General features: G+C 39.7%; 1 protein-coding gene and 2 pseudogenes across 9 annotated transcripts in view; 1 reads left to right on the forward strand and 2 right to left on the reverse strand.

Annotated features, from left to right (window-relative positions):
- Positions 1–704: 704 nt before the first annotated feature.
- Positions 705–23910, reverse strand: part of TBC1D8 (TBC1 domain family member 8) — a 112037-nt gene continuing 88831 nt past the window's right edge. For all 9 annotated transcript variants that reach the window (XM_060608752.3, XM_060608807.3, XM_060608760.3 and 6 more), the window contains 9 exons: positions 22950–23235; positions 22073–22202; positions 21826–21924; positions 21062–21130; positions 15679–15919; positions 15069–15134; positions 3595–3684; positions 3107–3204; positions 705–1797 (listed from right to left, as the gene is read on the reverse strand). In XM_060608752.3, coding sequence (XP_060464735.1) covers positions 1336–1797; positions 3107–3204; positions 3595–3684; positions 15069–15134; positions 15679–15919; positions 21062–21130; positions 21826–21924; positions 22073–22202; positions 22950–23235 — 1541 coding nt within the window. In that variant the 3' untranslated portion in view covers positions 705–1335. The remainder of the gene's footprint in view (positions 1798–3106; positions 3205–3594; positions 3685–15068; positions 15135–15678; positions 15920–21061; positions 21131–21825; positions 21925–22072; positions 22203–22949; positions 23236–23910) is intronic.
- On the reverse strand, positions 3695–10547 carry LOC144615911 (ubiquitin carboxyl-terminal hydrolase 15 pseudogene; annotated as a pseudogene).
- On the forward strand, positions 10432–10996 carry LOC144615912 (chromobox protein homolog 3 pseudogene; annotated as a pseudogene).

A 23910-nucleotide genomic window follows, 5' to 3' on the forward strand; every position in this document is an offset into this window, starting at 1 on the left:
CCTGGGGTCTGAGTATCTGGGTAGAGTAGAGCCTAAGCAGGTTTTAAAAGTGATTCTGAAGTGCATCGTGGCCTAGGAAAACCTTTTTAGGTTATCTGGGGGACATTGGGGGTATACGTAATTCTAGGAAAGATTTTTCTAGAGACTGGCATGTAGAACTCAATCGCCATTGGCCACTTTACATATTTTAACATCTTTAAATGATGGAAATATCTTAATATATTTGATAGTAGCTTAAACTATTTTTTAATATAATTAAGCTGTTTGTATTGAGTATACCTTCAAAAGGTATAGAATAGTAATTGATTTTTGATAGATTAAGCCAGATTAAGGCTTTTATATACAGATCATGTTATACGTACAGCTCACTTGTTTGTAATGGCCCCCTGAAGTATTTTTAATCCCCATTTATGTGGAACCGAAGCTCAGGTAAAGTTTACCGTTACAGTAATAAAATCCACTAAATTCAGCCTGAAAGCATTGTGTTGGAGGGATTATATTTCATCAGTGTTTACACCCCTGGTGTTATCAAATGCTGTTGTAAATAGGTACTTCATTTTTGAGCCCCAGGGGTGATGGTACTATACGTAACCACTGTGGGGAGTTGAACACCTACACTATCACAATTTACTGAGAACGCAGACTGGGTGGGGATGATGGTGGAGATACCTCTAGACACAAATAAGTTATAAACAAGGACCAAGTCAATACAAAAGTTTCTTATTAAAAAACTTAGAGGCCAACATTGAAAGCATGGTTTGTACACAACATTTTTGGAAGGACAGAGTACAACCAAATATATTAAAATGGTTTCAATTACCAGCATTGAAACAAAATTAGTGCAAAAGAAAGCCAAATACAATTGCACAGATAGTGGCTCTTGGATCTTGAAAGTGAACTTGATTTGTAACCTCTCCCATTATCCAAGTGAAGAATGAGAGCTTGGGCTTTTGTCTCTGGTTTAGTATGATACATTCAACTCTTCTGTTGCATCTGAGAACGAAATCATACTAGCGTCACAGCAGAAGTGCCCATTTCAGCCAATCTGATGAAAGCAAAACAGCAAGTCACAGCATCAAGGGAACTAATGTATGGATTCCCTATAGCACTGATAGGATCCAACTCATAATTCTCTTAAAGAATAAATAGAAATGCTTGCGGGTTGCATCAGTTCCCCTGGCCACAGTTGTGGCTGTCCGGTTGCTCATCCAGATACCCAGCTTGCAAAATACGCTCAAAATGAATTAGGCTGAAATGAAGATTGAGGGGCTGACCCCTACAAAACAGGTCCAAGGCTTTGGTATGGCTGACTCCTCTCAGTAAACTGCTATCTTGCTACACGTTGCTCAGCTTGAGTTCAGGCTGTGATTGGCGGCTCATTTCAAAAGTTTTGAGACTGTACTGATTGATCTTGGCGTTTTCAAGTTTCGATTTAATGTCCAGTGGCTTTTCAAAAAAGTTTACTAATGACTGTTCAGTCAGAAGTGAAGCTAAAATATGTTCAAGGGAGACAGTCCAGTCCCCTTCTACCTCTTCAGTAAATGTCCGGGAGTCCTGGGGAATCTTCCCAGCGTTGTTGTCTGCAAAAACCGAGTCCTGGTCTGGAGAAAGAGCTGAAGCCCGCAGCTCCTCCCCACCTTCCTGGGAGCAGCTTCCAGAGCTGCTGCTTCTCTGCCCCACTTCCCCAATCTGCAGCAGCAGAGTGGTTACTGTGGCAATGGCTTGATACAACTCGTTTTCTTCTGGATCTTCATGAAACATACTGTACAAAGTTTTACAGAACTGGATAAATTCTCTCTGGAATTAAAAAATACACAGCAACATAACCAGGATAGAAATATAATGTATATATTTTTTAACTTAAAAGTTCTTAGAGAAAACCACATAGCAGTCTTTGAAGCAAATGATAAGATAGTTTGCCTTTCTACTCAGAAAGTACTACCAGTGACTCCAGGGAATTTATAACACAGAAATGTGCTCTTTGTCTATACAGTAACTATTAAGAAAAAATCTGTGCATTCCAGAGGACATGTGCACCCTTTAATCCAAATCAACTTGTAGAAATGGATCCAAAAGCTATAGAGCTTGTTTATAATGATGTTTAAATCTAGGATTTACAACAGAGAGAAAGTTGGAGACTGCTTAAATGTTATGACTAAACAAAATAATGGCTTATTCATCTGATAGGATACCAGGCAGGAACTTAACAGATGTGAAATGACGTAAAACAGTGATGCCTGATGCTTTTTCAAAGTATATACGCATTGCGGCTCAAATGGAGAGTCTAATGTGATGAAAGGCACTTCTGGTGGGATTTAGCTATACATTTACTCTAGGAATAGGAACATGGTTGAGACCTAACTTAATAATTTGGGAGAGGGGCACCTGGGTGGCTCAGTCAGTTAAGCATCCGACTCTTGATTTCATCTAAGGTCATGATTTCATGGTTTGTGAGATAGAGCCCCACATCAGAGCCTGCTTGGGATCCTTTCTCCTCTGCTCCCCTGCTCACTCTCAAAATTTTTAAAAATAATTTGGGAGAGCTATTCATGATTTTGCAGTAAATGAAAGCAAGGTATTAAAACAAGCCTACTTTTGTTTATAGTTAAAAGTTGACATCCTGTATATCAGAATGTTAGTACCGGTAGCTCTGGGTGATGGGATTTAACTGGCTTTTTAAAAAATGAGGTAGAGTTGACCTACAGCATTGAAATGTGACTATATCCAAGAGAGAATGAAAATTTGAAAGCAACTCCCCAACAGAGTAGAGCAACCCTTCTGAAGTATTCCAGGATATATGAATGCCATGTGTTCTGTGGTCAAAAGAGACCAAGAAACACTGCATGCTGAATTCCTTCTTGAAGGCTCACAGTCCACATTAGCACCAAAAAGACTGATAATCCTATAATAAAGGGACATTTCCAACTTGAAGCCTACATTTCCCAAACTTTGGGAGGAATCCTTTAAACATTTACCTTTTAGTCACCAGTGTTCAGCTCTGATCCTTTGATTATGGTTTTGGAAGTAGGCCCCAGCTCAACTTTCAAGCTTACCTCTGAACAAACTGGCAAAGTGGTTAATTCTCTGCATAGAATAAGGTTCATACCTGGCTCATTTTGGGCAACTCTTTCTCAGTTTTATCTTTTTCTTTGGCTAAATCTTTAATCATCTGCTTCAGCTGTTTCTGATAATCAACTGCATCACCTTGAGACACAGAAAATACAATATATATTTTAAAACTCAGTGAAAGCAAAAAGGAACATATAGAATGGGGCAGTGAGGGCAGAATTCCACTAAGTATACACAAACTGAAAACAGATTAGAGAGTCTGTTCTACAACTGATCATGAATGGAGTGTGGTAGCTGCATGACAACCCCTCAAACCTTAGGCAAGAGGAATAAACGTGGTGGTTGGGCCGAGGGGCAGTCCCTCAATACACTGCCACTTGAAAGGTTTCTGGCTTCTGAAAGCAGTGGGCTGTTGATTCACAGTATGAAGGGACTAGGTAAGTCCACTTCTAAGAAGAGCTGTGAAGTTTCTTCTAACAATTGCAGTGTGTGCCTGCAGGGGAATTAATGAAAAGAAGTACATACCATTTGACTTCCCAAAAACCAGCGGTCTTGATGTCGACAACAGAGGATTCTTTAATGGGGACTGGCTGTCTCGATCATTTTCAGTGAGTGCTTAAAACAAACAAAAAAAAGTTACGTTGAACAAATTACTGCATGTTAAGCAAAACTGGCCATAATTCAGCTTCTTATGTAATTAAGAACTAAAGGCTAAGCCAATAGCAACCCCTCCCCACCCCCGCACCCTGTGGGCTGCAGTCTTTGCAGGGACTCTGAACTCACCTGTACACCAAGCACTGGATACACAGAGTAAAGAAAACAACAGACCACATAAAGCCTTTTTCTGGATTTACGTAGACAAGATTTTAATTAATGAAATACAAATTCATAGGACATTGCTGATACTGCCCTGGAAAAATGTATGTAGTAAAATCCTATTTTCTAAAACTCAAAATATATGTACGTATATACATACACAGAAATTCTAGAAATACACAAATTTCTGGATGGTGGGATTAGCATTTTAAACTTCATGGCATCTGTTTTCATAGTGAGCATATACTAAGTTTCTAACAAAAACTGAAAAATTGGTGATTACAAAGCATTTTATCATTGCAAGTTTTCTTGAAATATACAAAAATACTCCTAGCAGAATCTTCATTATACTACTGAAAATAGGAAATGGCACAGCCATTTTGAAAAACCATCTGGCAGTTCATCAAAAAGGTAAACACAGAACTACCATTTGACCCAGAAATTCTACCCTTATGTATATACCAAAGAGAAATGAAAACCTACCCACTTAGAAACTTGTACACAAGTTATAGGAGCATTGTTCACAAGAGCCAAGAAGTGGCAATAAACCCAAGTGTTCAATTAATGGGGGGATTAGGACATAATTATCAAATGGAGTATCAAATTCAGTCATGAATAAGCACAGAGACAGGCTATAACATGGATGAACCTTGAAAACTGAGTAAAAGCCACACACAAAATGGCAAATTGCATTATTCCCATTTATAGGAAATACCTAAAACAGGATTCTATAAAGACAAAGCAAAGCAAAATGGATGGGCTGGGAGCAACAGCGAGAGTATGGTCCTTTTTAGGGTGATGAAAATTCCTAAAATTGTGATGATGGTTGTTTAAAGATACTAAAAAACGGGTTTTGTAACTTTAAATGAATGCACTATATGGTATGGGAACCACAGATCAAAAAGCTCTTATAAAAAACAATTCTAGGGGTGCCTGGGTGGCTCAGTGGGTTAAGCCTCTGACTTAATTTCAGCCAGGTCATGATCTCAGTTTGTGAGATTGAGCCCCGCATCCGGCTCTGTGCTGACAGCACAGAGCCTACTTGGGATTCTCATTCATATTCATTCATTCATATTCTCTCTCTCTCTCTCTCTCTCTCTCTCTCTCTCCCTCTCCTTTCTGCCTCTCCCGCATCGAAGTGCACTCACTCCCTCAAAATAAATTAAAAAATTATAAAGAATGAATGGACACAGCAGGATCCTTATATTTACTAGTAAGCCACTCACTGAGAATAAAAGGAAAATTCAGTTGTAATCCAACAAATATCCCCAAGATGGCACCAAAGCCTTGATAAGGTACTCTCCTTCCTACTTGGGAGACATGTTTCTGGGGTTTGGGGGGTGGGAATTGTTTGGGGTTGTTTTAGGTTTGGGGGTTTTATTATAACAGATGTTAAGTCATTTTTCCAGGCTTGCCCAAAAATTCTACACAGTGGCACATGCGAGCATCCACTCACTGAATAGGAGGAAAATCATAATAAACCCTGGATGGTACTTAGGGCAGTCATGATGGAAACAGATTTTTTTAGGTAATAGCTGCTAGAAGATGTCAAGAGGATATTGGGTCTCTAAGAGGTGAAATGTGTACACAAGTCACTAAAAAATTGCTCTAACAGAAGAATAATACAAATATTATGGGAGCATAGAGAGGAATGGTTAATTCAAGAGGAGGGTGAGTGTCTAGAAAGGAGACAGGTAAAGAATCAATGAAAAAACTCATTGTTACCTATGCTCCGAAGTATACAATGCATTAAGGGAAAGTAGTAAAGGTTGTTTACAATCTTTAAATGTACTTTCCACCTTCTTAAATGAGGTATCTGAACTCTCATAAATGTTTCATAAACATTTTTACATTCTGATGCGTAACTTGTAATTCAAGACTATAAATGAAATAAGAGACATTTCTATTAAAGTTTTCATTGTGTCTCGCTTCAAGTATAGCACAAGTTAAAATATCTTGAAGGATTTACATTTGCAGTCTATCTCAAACTTCTATCTTAATGTGGTAGATACCTTCATGACTTCAATAAATGCCACCAGCAGGAAAGTCTGTTCTCTGGCTTCAAGGACTTCATCGTCATCACCACTGCTATCTTTGTCACTTTCTAAATGGGATTCTTGTGGAGGGGAAAAGCTAGTTCTATTGTATCTTAGCTCTGGTGGAAGAGTACATACACTGCTTTCAATACAGTTTGGTTTTCAGATGCAGTTGAGACACTACAGTCATCAAAATAATACCATTCTCCTATTTTTTCTTGCAAAAACAGAATAGTGCCTTCCTAGCCCTCCACAGTGGTTGAAAACAGCAAATTATAGCAGCTAGGACTTGCAATTAATTAGGAATTCCAATATATCCAACCAAGTCTTTGATAGGAAAGCTAAGTAAAGTATCCAACTTGGGTCTCAGATATCTAAGAAAATCACTGAAGGGGCACCTGGGTGGCTCAGTTGGTTAAGCAGCCGGCTTCGGTTCAGATCATGATCTTATGGTTCTGTGAGTCTGAGCTCCACATCAGGCTCTCTGCTGCCAACACACAGCCCACTTCAGATCCTTTGTCTCCCTCTCCCTCTGTTCCTCCCTTGCTCATCCTCTCTCTCTCAAAAATAAACATTAAAAAATTTTTTTAAATGAAATTAAAAGAAAAACACATGATGTAAACAAGTACTGGATGCTATGATCAAATCCATTTTCCTAGTGGCTTGACAATTTGGGTAATACCAAAGATCTTCAGTACCCAGCTCTTCTAAAAGGTTCAATGCAATATTACAATTTCACAAAAGATGTTTTCGGAGGTGTGTACACCACATTTTTCATATTTTTCAAAATCCTCTTTTGGTATTTTAAACTCCAGTCGAAAGAAGAGATCTTTCGTCTAGCTTAAGCTATCACCAAAATGAATGTGCATGGTATAATTTCTGATGTCGTTATCAATGCTGCTTAAGTTGTTAAACTAGAATGTAATCTTATCATTTTAGTGTGTCCTGTGAAAAGCTGACCTTTGTAAGTTTGCTTGGTATGTCATCCATTATCAGAATCATCTCAAAGAGACTATATCCATTCTCTGAGAGAAGTTCCTGATCTTAGCTGGATTCATCAATTAGCTCATCTGTTTCCACTTCATTTGGTGAATCCTCTTCATGTGTGCCATTTGAGCCATTTCCATTAATAATTTGGTCCTTAAGGCAGTGTGTCTTTCAGTTTCTTGGATTTTAATAGATCCTTTGACATATTAACACATTCTCAAAAGCAGTAGATTATATAGAGTTTATCATCAGTATTGTTTCTTAGTATAACCATAAGAAAAGGCTAAGCAAAAAGTGGAGAACCAATATGGTGGGTGTAACTTGGGTGCCAGACTTTTCTCTTAGGCAAACCATGGTCGTCACATGTTCCATTGTCTTTGGTCCTGTTGATGTTAATTTCACACACATAACATCCATTTCACAATACTGCTAAGGTTTTTATCCACAGTGACTACAGTATGAAATCTGTGATTGTATATGTCCATTCCTATCATCTGCCAATACTCTTGACAAAGCAGACAATGTCATACAAAGATCTTGTGTATTTCTAATTGTACTGCATAGGTTTAGAAAGGGGATCCATTCTAAGTAAACAAACTTCAAAGATACATTCTTTTACCATAAGTGATGAAATAAAATATTTTGTCAAGTAACAAAATGGATCTAATGGTACTGAAATGTTAGAATACTTAGGATTTTTTTTTTTAATGTTTATTTATTTTTGAGAGAGGGAGACAGAGAGACAGAGCGTGAGTGTGGGAGGGCCAGAGACAGGGAGACACAATCGGAAGCAGGCTCCAGGCTCTGAGCTGTCAGCACAGAGCCCAACGCGTGGCTCGAACCCACAGACTATGAGATCATGACCTGAGCCGAAGTCGGAGGCCCAACCAACTGAGCCACCCAGGTGCCCCAGGACTTCTTAATATTAGTTATCATACCACTATTTATATTGAAATGGTTACATGCAATTCCTGATTAGGACTTTTAAATAATGATCTCTTCAAAACAGGCTGCCACTATTACTGAAAACTGAACAAAAGGTGGAAGCAAGTGTCATTACCAAGAATTTGAATGTTCAAGTGTTTTTTATTTTATGTAAAGCATGAAACATCACACAGCTTCACCCTTACTGACAAATATATTACTGAATTTTTTTTGGCTAATATGACTGGATTTTGACCCCTTTTAAAAATTTTTTATATCAAATATTCTAAAATAACAAAGCTTTTCCTCTTTTGTACACAGATACTGCTATATTTGTCTACAGTTAGGTTTCAGATTTCAAATTCTAACACTGACTATCACTGAGAAGCATTGCTAACATCATTCTTGGTTGAATTTTTGCTTTGAATCCATACTTTGTTGCTACATGTTAATATATTTTCAAGTGTGCTTTCAATTTTCAATTAAGTTCATTCAGGTCTTCAACTTGAAATCCTTTTTAAAATAACCATCTTTAACCAAATGGCAAATTGGAATTATCTGTAAGATTTTTCCTTTTAACTCCACTTCTTTACAAAACCCTTTCTTTGGACAGCAAATTCACTTGTGTGTATAAGTCCTCAAAAAGAAACCTATTTCTTCACGTAAAGCTGAACACAAGACTGGAGCAGCTCAAATTCTATTGGATTTAACACTTTAAGATCATTTAATGTGGATCCAGACCAGCAGGACCCCCAGGGGAGAGCTGCTCTGCAAACATAACGTATTCCCTGAATCTTGGCATCTCTAGGAGCTGGGGGCATAAGCTGCCCCCTCACTATGCTCCTTTACAGAAAGCCTCCAGTGTCTCATTTGTTTGTGCTCATTTACCATTTCCAATAGAGCATTCTTGGTAGCTTGCTTTGATGCTTCTAACGAATCTGATGTTCCAGAAAATGGTCTTCTGGAAGTCCAATTAGTATAATTCACTGAGCAAAATGACCAATATCTGTAGATTTATCAGTCTGCAATGAAAACTCCCAATTTAATAATCTTCTGGAATACTGTTCATCTGTACGTCACCTGATAAGGCATCAAATCATCTGGACTATTTCTCTTCTATTTCCTCTGCTAAACAAACAGTGTTGTAATCACTATAGAGCCAATAAAGGGAGCTCTTCTGGAACTGAGACCCTGGGCTTAGCACTTTCTTGCTTCCTGAGTTGCATCAGATACCTTTGTAAGCGAGCTCACAAAATCCCTTTGCCTCCCATAATACCCTTGCAAAGTTACAAGCAAGAGCTCTGCACAAGGTGGGTGTGTAGGGCCCAGGGGCTGTTGTGCTTTGTTTGGTACCATGCCTCCCTCATCTGGCAAATGAGGCCTTACTCTCTGAGGGTACAAATTCAAACTTGCAATCCTCAGTATACCTCCTCCTAATTAACAAGACTCTTCTTTTACCTCCCTAGTGTGTGTGTTCCACCTTTACTCAAAAAGTTATGATGGGAAGTATGTGTTAAAATTAAATTTAAATTAAAAATACCTCAATGTATTGTGGATCTTTATGGCCTTAACAAATTGATACCTAAATAGGTTTTAGGTTGTCTGCATTATTAAGACTTTTATTTCTTTGTGTCAAAAATTCCAATGTTAAATATAGGTAAGCGAAATAACATATATCAAATCTCAATTTGCACTTAATTAAAAATTTTAAATTTGGAGTCATATAATATAAATGTTACAATCCCATACATTCAAAAAGTTTTTGAAAAGTTGATTTTCAAAAGCCATGAAGGTCTACAAATGTCTTTTAATGAACTAATAATTAAAACATGGCTTTTGGAAATAAACAATTTTGAAACAAGTTCAATATGAAGCTAGATCAAGAATCAAATATCAGCCTCAAATGATAATATCAAAAACCAGTAAGTTTAAAGATATATTACACTACAATCAAATGGGATTTATTCCCAGGATGCAAGGGCAGCTTAATGTTCCCAAATCAACATGATACATCCTATCAACAAGAGAAAGTATAAAAACCATATGGTAATTTCAATAGTTGCAGAAAAAGCATTTGACAGAGTACAATATTCATTCATAATAAGAACTCTCAACTAGACCTAAAGTAGGTCTAGAGGGAACATACTTCAACATAATAAAGGCCTTATGAAAATATGAAAAACCCACAGCTAACATCATACTCTGGGGAAACACTAAGAGTTTTTCCCCCAAGGTCAGGGAAAAAACAAGGATGTCCACTCTCACCACTTTTACAACATAGTACTGGAAGTTCTAGCCACAGCAATCAAAAACAAAGAAATAAAAGGCATCCAAATCGGTAAGGATGAATTCAAATTTTCACTATGTTTAGACGATATCATACTATATAGAGAAAACCCCAAAGGCCACCAAAAAACTACTAGAACTGATAAATGAATTCGGTAAAGTCACAGGATACAAAATCAGTATACAGAAATCTGCATTCCTATACATTGATAATAAAGCAGCAGAAAGTGAAATTAAGAAAACAATCCCCAGACCCGGGACCCAGAGCAGCTCACAGGTGGTAAACAATAGCTCTTCAAGTCTGCAATAAAAAATGGCCTCCAATAAACCTACATTGCAAAAAATGAGAAAGAGAACGGAAAGAGTAAAAAAGAAGAGGCAGGGCCTGAAGAATTTGTGATGAGAATAGTACTGGGCCGACGTGTAGTGAACAGGAAAGTGGAGTACTTCCTGAAGGGGAAGGGATCTATAGATGCTGACAATACTTGGGAACCTGCAGAAAATTTAGATTGTCCAGAGTTAACTGAAGCATTTCTTAATTCTCAAAAGCTGGTAAAGAAAAAGATGGCACAAAAAGAAAATCTTTATCTGACAGGGAATCTGATGATAGCAAGTCAAAGAAGAGAAGAGATGCTTTTGCCAAAGGTCTTGATCCCAAATGAATAATTGGTGCCACAGACAGCAGTGGAGATTTCATGTTTCTCATGAAATGGAAAGATTCAGATGAGGCAGGCTTGGTGCTGGCAAAAGAGGCAAATATGAAGTGTCCTCAGATTGTAATTGCTTTTTATGAAGACAGACTAACTTGGCATTCTTGTCCAGGAGATAAGCTCAGTAACTGTTTGCATTGTTTTTTATATACATTTATACATATGTAAAATCCGGGTCTTGGTTTTTTGATTTATTAGTGTGAAGAAATAACATTCTAATGAAAATCAAGTTTCACATGTTTGTTTTGAAGTAGTATTGGGGGGAGTTGTTGGGGGTTTTCCATCTATACCACTGGGTATTCTGGGCAAATGAAAGCTTCCTTTATCAGAAAGGAATATTTAAGAATATGGTATATTATTCCCCTGCTTTAGACAACACATTTTCTAAATGTTGGGGGAAGTCTTCATAGTTGTTACTCAATCAGAACTTTTTGTTAACTCTCCTATATGCCTAAGGACCACTCTGGGTTTTTTTTGTTTATTTGGGTTTTTTTTTTGTGTGTGTATACTTAAAATACATATGTAAATGGTTTTTTTTTTTTTCTTCCTTTTTTTAACATTCCCCAAAATAAAAACAGCATTTTATAACCATGGATAAGCTCATGTTTCTGGGATGCCATCATTTTTAGCAACCTAAGAAATAAATTGTTTAAATTGACATTTTTCCTGAAGCCTTAACCTTTAAAATTTTGTAATTAATTGTGCCATTTTAAAAAAAATGTAAGCAATTTAAATGGGACAATTTGAAAAGCCATATCAGAATCCATATCTACATTCATACAAATGCAAGTTTATTTGCAAGATCCCTGAAAGGAAAATTTTATCACTACCAACAGTTCCCCACCCAATGAGAAAACTAGACAAGTCCTGGTGTGTTTTAATTAATTAAGCTAAACTTAGTTAAGTGAACATTTAAAGCTTCCTTCTAGTGACCTTTTCCTTTTCAAGAAATTGAAATCCCTGTGCTGTACTAAGTGGTCATGATTCATGGAATCTTTAACACTTCGTTCATGGAAACCTAATCATAATCAGATGGTTAGAGATGTTGGCAATTTAGCACCTTCTGGAATAAATGGGGGGACAAACGTCTGTAATCTAAATTCTTGACCTGTGTGTTTCGTCTTTACCCCAACTCATTCCTTACATGTAAGCTTAATCTTCTCAGTATTTGAGTTACTGGTTCAGCAGAAACCAGGAGAAGCAGTACCTTTGTAGTCAGAATGTTATCCAACTGTATATTGTTTACTTTATTGTAAATACTGGTAAACAGTGGTCAATAAATAGTTTTATATGCCTTAAAAAAAAAAAAAAGGAAAACAATCTCATTTACAATTGCATCAAAAATAAAAAGATACCTAGGAATAAATGTAACCAAGGAGGTGAAAGACTGGTACTCTGAAAACTATAAAACATTGATGAAAAAAATTTAAGACAACACAAAGAAATGGAAAGACATTCCATGCTCATAGGCTAGAAGAACAAATATTGTTAAAATGTCCATACTACCCAAAGCAATCTACAGATTTAATGCAATCCCTATCAAAATACCAACAGCGTTTTTCACAGAACTGGAACAAACAATCTTAAAATGTGTATGGAACCATAAATGACCCTGAACAACTAAAGCAATCTTGAAAAAGAAAAACTGGAGGTACCCAATTGCAGATTTCAAGTTATAGTACAAAGCTATAGTAATCAAAATAGTATGGTACTGGCACAAAAACAGACACATAGGTCAATGGACAGAATAGAAAATCCAGAAATAAACCCACAATTATATGGTCGATTAATCTTCAACAAACGAGGAAAGAATATCCAATGGGAAAAAGACAGTCTCTTCAACAAATGGTGTTGGGCAAACTGGACTATTTTCTTTCACCATACACAAAAATAAACTCAAAATGGATTAAAGACCTACAAGTGAGACATGAAACCATAAAAATCCTTGAAGATAGCACAGGCAGTAATTTCTCTGACGTCAGCCATAGAAACATTTTTCTAGATATGTATCCTCAGGCAAGGGAAACAAAAGCAGAAATAAACTGTTAGACTACATCAAAATAAAAAACTTCTGCACAGCAAAGGAAACAATCAGCAAAAACAACAAAACAAAAGGCAACTTATGGAATGGGAGAAGATATTTGCAAATGATGTAGCTGATAAAGGGTAAGTATCCAAAATATATAAAGAACTTACACAGCACCCAAAAAACAAATAATCCATTAAAAATGGGCATAAGAAATGAACAGAAATTTCTCCAATGAAGACATCCAGATGGCGAACAGACACATCAAAAGGTGCTCAACATCATCATCATCATCAGGGAAATACAAATCAAACCTATAATGAGCTACCACCTCACATCTGTCAGAATGGCTAAAATCGACAACACAAGAAACAAGTGTTGATGAGGATGTGAAGAAAAAGGAACGCTTGTGCACTGTTGGTGGGAATGCAAACTGGTGCAGCCACTGTGGAAAACAGTATGGTGGTTCGTCAAAAAATTAAAAATAGAACTATGATCCAGTAATCACACTGCTGGGCATGTACCCTGAAAATACAGCAACACTAATTCAAAGGGATACATGTACCCCTATGGTATAGCAGCATTATCGACAACAACCAAATTATGGAAGCAACCCAAATGACCCCTGACTGATGAATGGATAAAGATGTGGTACATATACACAATGGAATATTACTCAGCTATAAGAAAGAATGAAATCTTGCCATTTCAACAACATGGATGGAGTTAGAGAGTATAATACTAAGTGAAATAAGTCTGTCAGAGAAAGACAAGTACCATATGATTTCACTCATATGTGGAATTTAAGAAACAAAACAAACAAGCAAAGGGGGAAAAAAAGAGAAAACCAACAGATTCTTAACTATAGAGAACAAACTCATGGGTGCCAGGAGTGGGGGAGGGAGATGGGTGAAATCTGTGATGGGGATTAAGGAGTGCACTTGTTGTGATGAGCACTGAGTAATGTATAGAAGTGTTGAATCACTATATTGTACACCTGAAACTAAAAACCCTATGTTAACTATACTGCAATAAAAATAAAACACTTAAAAGATATTTAAAAAATGAGAACTCCATCATGACTATCTTTGCAACTTTTCTGTAAATTTAAAATTATCCCAAAATAAAATGCTTATTTAAAAATTAAGATGAAATAAATGAATGAAATACAATCAATCACATGTCCTATTTAGCAATACTAGATACAGATGATTGTGAAAAGAGTGACAGCGATGATAATAAGGGAATAATTATGCACGTCTTCTATGTTAGTAGGAATACATTTGTGAAAAATAAAGGCAAATTCAAGAACAAAAGTCACTAACTTATACTGGCATAAAAGGCAAAAAACTTCACTGATGCTAAGCCATTTGCAGTAAAATAATAATGAGCCTGTGGGGAGGTGGAGGAGGAGCTGGGTGGCTGCTACAGAATGTTCCCTGGGGATACTGTAGAGCATATATTATATGCCAGTTCAGTAATGGCTCAATTCAGGAAGTGTACCCAAAAACCCCACAAATTATGTCCACCCACATTTCCAACTTTTGTAGAGGTGTTAGTTGTAAAAGGCACCAGGATCTCATGGCCCTAAAAATTCCCTTCCTAGTCTCCCTCGTTGGGAAGTCCTGTCAGAGCCCCATCCAACACCAGAACCATATGGCCCTGGGTCCAGAAACCATCTTGGCATTACTAACCCACCTCTATGAGTTTCAAAGATCCAAGGAATACCTTACGGTTAAAGCCACGTAATACCTCATAGGTATCAAAACTGATTTCTTTGTTACTGGTTACCACTGCTTAAACTTGAGAGAAGCAGGGTCTTACCTGCTGGAAAAATGATACGGTCCTTCAAAAGAGTAGGCTAAAATAACCATCTATTAAGGCAACCAGGGTCTGCTGCCCCACACATTTCACAGACCAGCAGTTCCCAGCATGTTGTCTTCAGAACTAGTGAGTCGGAAACTCTGGAGCGGGGCCCAGGAACCAGTGTTTTAACAAGCCCTCCAGCTGATTCTGATGCATGCTGAAGTTTGGGAACCACTACCATAGGCCATACAGTACAGTACTGAAAATCTGTTACCAGTAACCCCAAACTAGAAACATCTGTGGACTCAAGTCTAAATGAAATTTTAAATGAGAACTTCAGAGTCATGCGCAAAGCTTCTTTGTGTCAAAGCAGAACAGAGCCTAAATTTTTTCCTTAGTATTTCTTACCTGGAGGGATATGAAGTCTATATAACAGCTTAATTTTCTCATTCATTTCTCCATTATACATAACATCTGCAAAAACAGAAAAGAGACTGAGTATATGCAAATGGTTAAAGTACCTTTGTCATGACACAAACTCACTGTGGGGAGAGAACTTAGTAAGGTCAATACTTGTTGACCCAATACCTCGTTGCCGCTACCCCCAGACACACTATGTTTGAAATGAAAATGTAAAAGGTAGCGATTGGTCACTATTGACCGGTAAGATAACCTCGTGAACTTTGGCCTCATACAGTCTGAAAGATTTTAACTTTTTGTGCAAGACTTAGGAACGTGGCTCCTAACAGGCCACCACCACACCCTGGGTACCAGAGGAGAACAAGGGCAATGACCTTGTATGTTGACAGTGTGGGCCCTTCTCACCCTCCTTAAGGAAGCATAAAATTAGACATGAGAGGAGCCTGCAGAGTGGTTTCTAAAATCACAAAATCATGTCAGGCCCGTGCCCAAATACATTTCATCGTGTGGTCTGCCTGCTCCACAGTCCACCTTGTCTTGTGTTCATGGACTCCCGTCCCAAATTAACTTGCCACGGTGAAGACCCACAGAGTCCTACCGAGACAGCTCACAAATGCTTTGAATTCGATCAGATGATCCATGTTGTCATCCAGGAGCCTGAAAGTCCTTTCAGCGAGGATCTCCGTGTGGGCCCCACAGGTCCAGGGCGAGACAAGCTGAAACAGGTGTGTAAACTGCCGGACGTCTATGCGGTACTGCTCTGCATAGGGCCTGCTGGGGTCGTGGCGTGGGGCCACCGGCCTGGGCTGCTCCCAGTAGCAGCTCATCATGTGTTCTCTCTTAAAACAAGAGAGAGGGATCTTTGAGAGATGGTGGTCCCTGGAGGAGCCCGCATGCTTACAAGCCACGGTCCACACAGCCCTCTCTCAGGACTCACCTGGCCTTGGAAAATATGTATTGAATAAGCAATATTATAACACAAGTGAAAAAAATTAAAGCACTTGCAATCTCATTACTCTAACCAAACATGCAAAACATTTCCCTTGTTACCTTCTTGTACTTCTTACCCACATGAATATGTAATTTTGACCTCTTTTTCTAAAGTTACTTTTTTCATGGTAGCAAACTACACCTAACAAAATTTACGGTTTTAACCATTTTAACCATTTTTTCAGTGTGTACTTTAGCTGCCATAGTGTTAATTCTAGGAGACCTAATTTTTATTCTATTGTCTCATAAAATCACACCTGAAAACGACAAAGCGCTAACTAAACAAGTCTACAGAATACAGCAGAAACCAGTAGCATGGGTTGCCTGTCAGGAGGGAAAACGGGTGGGGACCCCAATGTAGAACCAAGTCCTTTTACTGCATATTTGCTTACAGGTTTTGAATTTTGAACCAAATGACTATATTAACAATTCAAAAAAAACAGAAAAAAAAAAAAGGGACTCAAAGTTTTAGGACTATACCAACAACTACAGCAATCAAAACTGGCCCTGTCCCTGAGGCTCGCCTCTTTAGGACCATCTTTTACACCCATACTAAATCACCTCCTGGGGCATCTCAACTCATAGAAATGGCTCCCAGTGACTGCAGGGTTCTTCACAATTTCACTGCCCTCCACCTGTAAGAGTGGCACAGACACAAGTGTGGATGCTGTAATATGCAAGCACATATCCTTGGATGAAAACCAAAATGCCATTTCTAATTTTACTGTTGTGTTGGTTGGCAGCCGAATTCTTCAAATAGTCTTTGTAGAATTGTGAAAGATGCCACAGGAACTTTTCAGTGTGAAACAAAGGTCTAATGAATTTCCATTCCTAAAAGCCCCAGACATACTATGAAATTCCATGTACATTTGTGCATCCTGTGATGCTAAACACCCACAGAATCCTGCCAAGAAAACAATTACAATAAGCAAACCAAGGACTTGGCACTGTTGGACCTCATTAGTGGAAATGAATTTTGAAAAAATCAAAAACACTTTAGCAATACAGGCTACAGTTTGGTTTGTGTATCCCTGAGGAACTCATCCTACAGAAACTGCAGCACCGGTGTCCAGATAAAGGCACAGATTGCTCAGGGCAGCAGTTTATAAAGCAGCAAAAAACTGGAAACTTCAATGCCTCTCGATAGGTAAATGGTTAAGTAAATTATGGTTCAACCCTACGGTGAAACTGTACAGCTATTTTAAAAAATTTTTTAATGTTTTTATTTATGTTTGAGAGAGACAGAGACAGTGTGAGTGGGGGAGGGGTAGAGAGGGAGACACAGACTCTGAAACAGGTTCCAGACTCTGAGCTGTCAGCACAGAGCCCAATGTGGGGCTCGCATTCACGAACTGTGAGATCATGACCCGAGCTGGTGGGACGCTAAACTGACCCACCCATGTTCCCTGAAACTGTACAGCTATTTTTTACATGAGAAAAGATCTGTATATATTATCTATAAACATATCCATGATAAAAAAAAACTGCAGGCTAACATGTAGCATAATCTGTTATGTGCGGAAAAAAATGTGTGTGTGTGTGTGTGTGTGTGTGTGTGTGTGTGTGTGTGAGAGAGAGAGAGAGAGAGAGAGAGAGAGAGAGAGAGAGAAAGACATAGTATAAAAGGGGAAAAAAAATCAGGAAAGATACTCACCAATTTGTTAATAGGAATTACCTGTACAAGGGTAGGACTGCAGGTGGAGACAGGATGAGACCCTTTCATTTTTGCTTAAAAGTTTCTTTTTTTTTTTTTTATGGGAAGAATAGGTATAATTTTATTTTCTTTGTTTTGTGATTTTTAATTAAAAGTTGAAAATAAGTCTTAACCAGAATGTGGAAGCAAGCAAAATATTAAAGAGACCAAATAAACTTTTAAAAATTTATTTTGAGTAAGAAAGAGCAAGAGCAAGGTGGGGGGAGTGGGCAGGGGGGGGGGGGAGGGAGAATCTCAAGCAGACTCTATGCTGCCAGTGCAAAGCCCACTATGGGGCTCAAACCCACAAATCAGGAGATCATGACCTGAGCCAAAATTAAAAGTCATACACTTAACCAACTGAGCTACCCAGGTGCCCCCAAATATTATTAAACAGCCTGATAATTCATTCAAGAGTGAATGAATTTAACAGATCATTAATAACAGCAGGTTTATGGAATACATAAATAACTGTTTTTCAGGTCTTTGGTGTTTCCAGAAATATTCTGTGACACCAAGTTTGTATTATATTGTTCACATCTTACTGGGGTAAGATTAATGATACTATTCTCAATTTGAGAGAATAGGAGACAGACATCACAAATCTGAATTTATATAATTTGAAAGACTGCTTTACAAACACGGATGGACCATGAAGGCATTATGCTAAGTGAAATAAATCAGGCAGGAAAAAAAAGAAAAATATTGTATTGATCTCAATCTAAAAACAAAACGCTAAACTCGGAAAAAGAAATCAGACTTGTGGTTCTCCGAGGCTGGGGTGAGGAGTGGGGGAACTGGGTGAAGTGGCCAGAAGGTACAAATTTCCAGTTATAAGAAGCACTAGGGATGTAATGTATGACGTGACGACTATAGTTAAGGGCTATATGGTATACTTGAAAGTTGCTAAGAGAGTGGATCCCAAAGTTCTCATCACAAGGAAAAAAAAAATTCTTAAGCTTACTGTAGTAATCACCTGACAATATACGTAAGTCAAGTCATCATGCTGCATGCTTTAAACTTACAGTGCTGGATGCTGGTCATATCAATAAAACTAGAAGAAAAAAATTGCATTCAAACCTTAAAAAACTGCTTTAAATTACCAATAAAAATAGATTTCATTAAGTATCAACCACATGGTTCATCTTGAATAGGAAAGAGTATGTAATGAAGACGGTCAGAGCTACTGCTTGTTAACACAGAAGGATCATGCCCATTCATTCCAGGCTTAGGGAAGGATGCAGTGAAGTTATGGAACAGACTCCTTATTAATAACCTATCATGTATTTATAAAGCAATGGAAGGGTATCTCTATGTGAACCTTTCCCTGAGAAAATGAAATTCTGACTGAAAAGACCAGAGGTGTATGTAAAACCCAACTGGAGAACATTATACCCCACACAGTACTTAGGCAAGTATTAGGACACATGACGTCAGGCTATGAAAGCCAAGGGAATTCAGAGAAGGCCAGAAGCATGGAGAGAAAGGACAGTCTGACAGGGCTCTTACGTGGTGGGGCATATGCAGACTCTGGGCCCAGAAGCACTGGAGCGAGTACATAAAAGTGCTGTACAACGCAATCAGACACCATGATTATCATGCTATTTTCCTGCAATTTCCTTTGGAAGTGTATCTTAAAAAAATATTTTGTATTTATAGTTCTTAAGTTTCTATTTGTAGTTAGTCCTAAGAGTTGGAAAGCTAACTACAAATAAAATTTCATTAAGTACCAAACACATCGTTCACAGGAAAGACAGAAATAGGAAAACAGCTCTACCTTCTTTAAATACTCTTTGTATTAAAGATGAACATGGCGGGGCGCCTGGGTGGCTCAGTCGGTTAAGCATCCGACTTCAGCTCAGGTCACGATCTTGCAGTTTGTAAGTTCGAGCCCCGCATGGGGCTCTGTGCTGGCAGCTCAGAGCCTGGAGCCTGCTTCAGATCCTGTGTCTCCCTCTCTCTCTCTACCCCTCTCCTACTCATTCTCTCTCTCTCTCTCTCAAAAATAAATAAACATTAAAAAAAATTAAAAAAAAAAAAGATGAACATGGCTAGTACTTAATGAATTTTACTCATTTAAACCAATCTTTTAAATTATAGAAATTCAGATTTGTGTCAGGTCTTAGACCGAGAACAGTTAGCCTTAAATAAACGATATACTTTCACGCTAAACAACACACTTGTCTACCTGTCTTTATGTTTCTAGTATTCCCTATTTTTCCTCCTCGAAAGTCGAAGAGAGGTGGGGGCTTGGGACACCAGTAACCTTTGACTTCATATTTTCTCTTCTCAACAGAGGAAACTATCAAACTTGAAGACAGGGGATGTTCACAGAAGACACGGATCTGAGAAGTCCTCCCTATACATCCTGCTCACTAGGAACGAGGGTGCCAGGACTCTAGGCCAACAGCCATTTCAGTGACTGCAGGCAAATATGCCACGACAGATGTGCACAAGGTTCAGACCACCTCTACTGCTCTGCTTAGAAGCACCTGACGTGTAGCTTAGTACTATTTCCATCAGTTTGACAATCTGAGTTCAGGAAGGACAGCAGCTCAGAGTCCCCACCAGGAAGGGTCCTGGAAGCCAGACTCCAGACTTGCTTTCTCCAACTGTCCTTTCTTTCTCCCCCTTCGCTGCCATAGTGTCAGGTGTGGGTCACCTAAATCCTGCCTGTCTTCCCCATTTTCATCTGCTGTTTCAAGCAAGGACAGTTCTAGCAGGGTTATGGAAAATTTTCTTTGCTGGGTGATTTAAGTAGCAAGATCTGGATATCTACCTCAATATCCAAATATTAGAAATACGGTTTAGTATATTTAGTATCGCCAATGATAGACTCTAAGGTCATTTTAAAATGAGTAAGACTACGTGGCAACATGGAAAAGTGCTAGAAAGAGTATCAAGGGCAAGTCAAGTATAAAGTAGCGCACTCTATAAAGCCAAATATCAAAATATGTCGATATGTATTACGGAGGGGAGTAGGAGTCATTACAAAGCATAGGAGGTGGTGATGATAGTAACGGTCACTGTTCCACGTACTCAGGCCTGAGAACTCCATGGAGAACCGTGAAGAACGGGTTACCGGTACCCAAGGCCCTCAGCAGAGCACAGCTCTCGTGTGTGAGCCGCAGGCAGGCGAGGAGAAGATGGAGCCAGCAAGTGGGGCAGCTCCGGCCTCTGCTGCCACTGAACAGGCGCGTGGCAGACTCCGCAGCTTCCACATGCTCACCCACCCACCCCGGCAGGCCGACAACATGGGCTTGGCCTTTCACTCCCCCATTTGCCCAGAGTTTCCTACCTTGAATAAGTCATAGAGTTCTTCCAGGTCTTCAGGAAGAATGGAGACTTCTGGGGTAACAACGCGGAGCTTGAAAGAAGAATGAACAGCAATGGAGTGAGTTCTGTGCCTGCACTTAGGAGGATCGGAGGAACAGGGGGCTCTTCTTGCTTGCAGGGGGGCGAGGGGACGCCAGGCGCCAGTCCTGTCACCCAGAGCAGCCTGTTCCTCTCTGACGCAAAGATCACCATATGGTAACTTTCTCAAGGTGTTTACCCTCAACCTTTCCAATTCACACATCAGTGCCTCAGGACAAATGTGTAGGTTCTGACAGAAGTCAAACTCTAGCAAAGACGGGGCTTGGGCAGGAAGTTCCTCCTGAATAACAACGAACACTGCAGGCCTTCTGTGCTAGGCATTTTATATATCGGACTTCATTTAATCCCGGATGCTGGGTATTAGTATCCTCATTTTACAACCGGGTAAGCTGGGGCTCACGGTGGTTAAACTGCTCACAGTCTGACTTGAGAACCTCTGCTGTTTCTATACCAGGTCATTCTAATTCAATGGGGGGTGGGTACAAAGCTGGCATTCAGTTTATGTATTTATTTTTAGTAATCTCTACACCTAATGTGGGGCTTGAACTCATGACCCTGAGATCAAGAGTCACAGGCTCTTCTAACTGAGCCAGGCAGGCACCCCAAAAGCTGGCATTCTTATGAGACCAACAGGAGACCAGAGCCCAGGTTAGTGCCTGACTGCCATTCTGATAACCCTTGACTCACCACATTCTGCTTTGTGGTGTCTTCATGGCCTTGGAGAACCCTGATCCTGTGCTTACAGCGCAGGTGCTCAATCTGCTCCACAGACTGGTCTCCAAATTTCTGCAGAGAAACAGAGTCACTCATGCACAGAATCCCTTTTTGCATACAAACAGAGGAAAGTAGTAGTAGTCAGGGAACCTCCCTCAAAACCCACCTCTGAGAAAGTTTCCAAGAGGGCGAGGGTGGGGATGGGGCCAGGTCCAGTTACCTCATAGGAGTCCCGGATCAGGTCAGCAATGTCAGTCACAGGGTAAGGCTCCTGGTCATCAGAGAAAAAGGCATGGTGGCTGCCGACTGAGGGTCCAGGGCTGTCCTCATTCTTAATGTGATCTAGAAACCTGAGCACACAACCCACCTTTGAAGCACTGGTTTCCCCTCTCACCCGAGCACCACACCACACCCACTACCTTCACAGGGGCCATGAAACATTTCAGAGCATTTTCAAACAGAGTTCATTTGTCTTCAAACACTGGGAGGAAGGCAAGGTAGCAACCACTGTGCTCCTTTAGAGAAAAGGAGACATCCCTAATGCCAGACTTGTTGATCTGGGCTCCATGGGCGGGTTTGCAGAGATCGGGAACTCTCTGGAAGTCAATACAGAGTTCTGTGCATATGTGCAATTGTAAGCTTCCACAGTGTTCTGAAAGGGAAACTCTCATCTGTCTTTCACCTTGCCCTCAGCTCCAAGAAACCCAGGTTCCAGTCCTCAGCCTCATGGGGCTTTTCTTTCACTGTAACACACCAGCCCCTGCACATCAAATGTCTGAAACCTCCAGCTAGCTGCCTGAGACCACCATTTCCTAGTGCCTACCTGCCTCATTCAAGGCCACTCTGAGTGTGTATCTCCTCAGAGAAAAGCACTGAGAGCCCACTCTCCTCCTGTACCCTCTCACTAGCTGGAGAGGAGTAGGGAAGATGGCGCTTTTCACCACACACAGCCAACAGTGCCACCTGATGGGATGACAAGTGGCAGAGTGGAAGGAAAAATTCCACAATGACGGCCCTGCTGGGCACCTGCTGCTGCCTTTACCCATCATCTGTCTGGCAGAGCCCTCGGCTGCCCGCCTCGCCCCCCATGAGCCCACCTGCTGAGGACCATGAGGGCCTGGCCATCGTCCTTGCTGCTGCACAGGCCCTCAGCGTTGGCTTCCAGCACGGCCAGCCCCAGCTGGAAAATGGCTTTGATCCCATCGTAGAAGAAGCAATCCACAACGCTCACCGCACTCTCCAGAGGCATAATGCTGAGGAACAGCGTCAGGAACCACGAGAGAGAGATGGACGCTAGGGCTGAGAGGTCGTTCATGTGCTCCGCCAGCTCGGGGAGGTGCTCCTTGATGAGCTCCTCAAAGACTGACTGGTCCACCTGGGCCCCTGGAAAAGGCAGGCCATGGAGACTTGGTTGGGCAGGGAGTCACACTTTCTAAAGTTAGCCTGAAACTGAAACTAATCTGAGATGATCAGAACAATGAAACCAAATTGGAGTCCAGAAAAGGACTCACACTTAACTGATTTTTGACATTGACTAGGGTAATTCATTGGGGATAGTATTTTCACAAAATAATGCTCAATCAGAGGATACCTGTGTGGGGGAGGGGGGAGGGGGGTGGGAACCTCGAGTCCTACTTCACACCATACAAGAAAATACATCTGAAATGTGTCACAGACCTAAATATAAAAGCTAATACTATAAAGCTTCTCAAGGAAAATAGAGGAAAAAGGCAAAATTTCTTAGGACACAAAAAAGCAATAGCCACAGAAAAAGTTATAAATTGGACTTCATGAAAATTAAAGACTGGTGTTCTTCAAAAAACAATAAAATAATAATACAAACTGCAAACTCAGAAAATATCTGTAATACATATACCTGACAAAGGTCTTGTATTCAAAACAACAACTCTTGCAACTTAGTCATCAATAACCAATTTTTTCTTTAAATAGGCAAAAGATGTGAGCAGACACTTCAAAGGAGACAGTAAACAAATGGCCAGGAAGCACAGAAAAATATGCTGAAGATCCTTAATCAAAGAAAGGCAAATTAAAGCCTCC

This window comes from Panthera onca, chromosome A3 (assembly GCF_046562875.1).
Source record: "Panthera onca isolate mPanOnc1 chromosome A3, mPanOnc1 haplotype 2, whole genome shotgun sequence".
NCBI lineage: Eukaryota > Metazoa > Chordata > Mammalia > Carnivora > Felidae > Panthera > Panthera onca.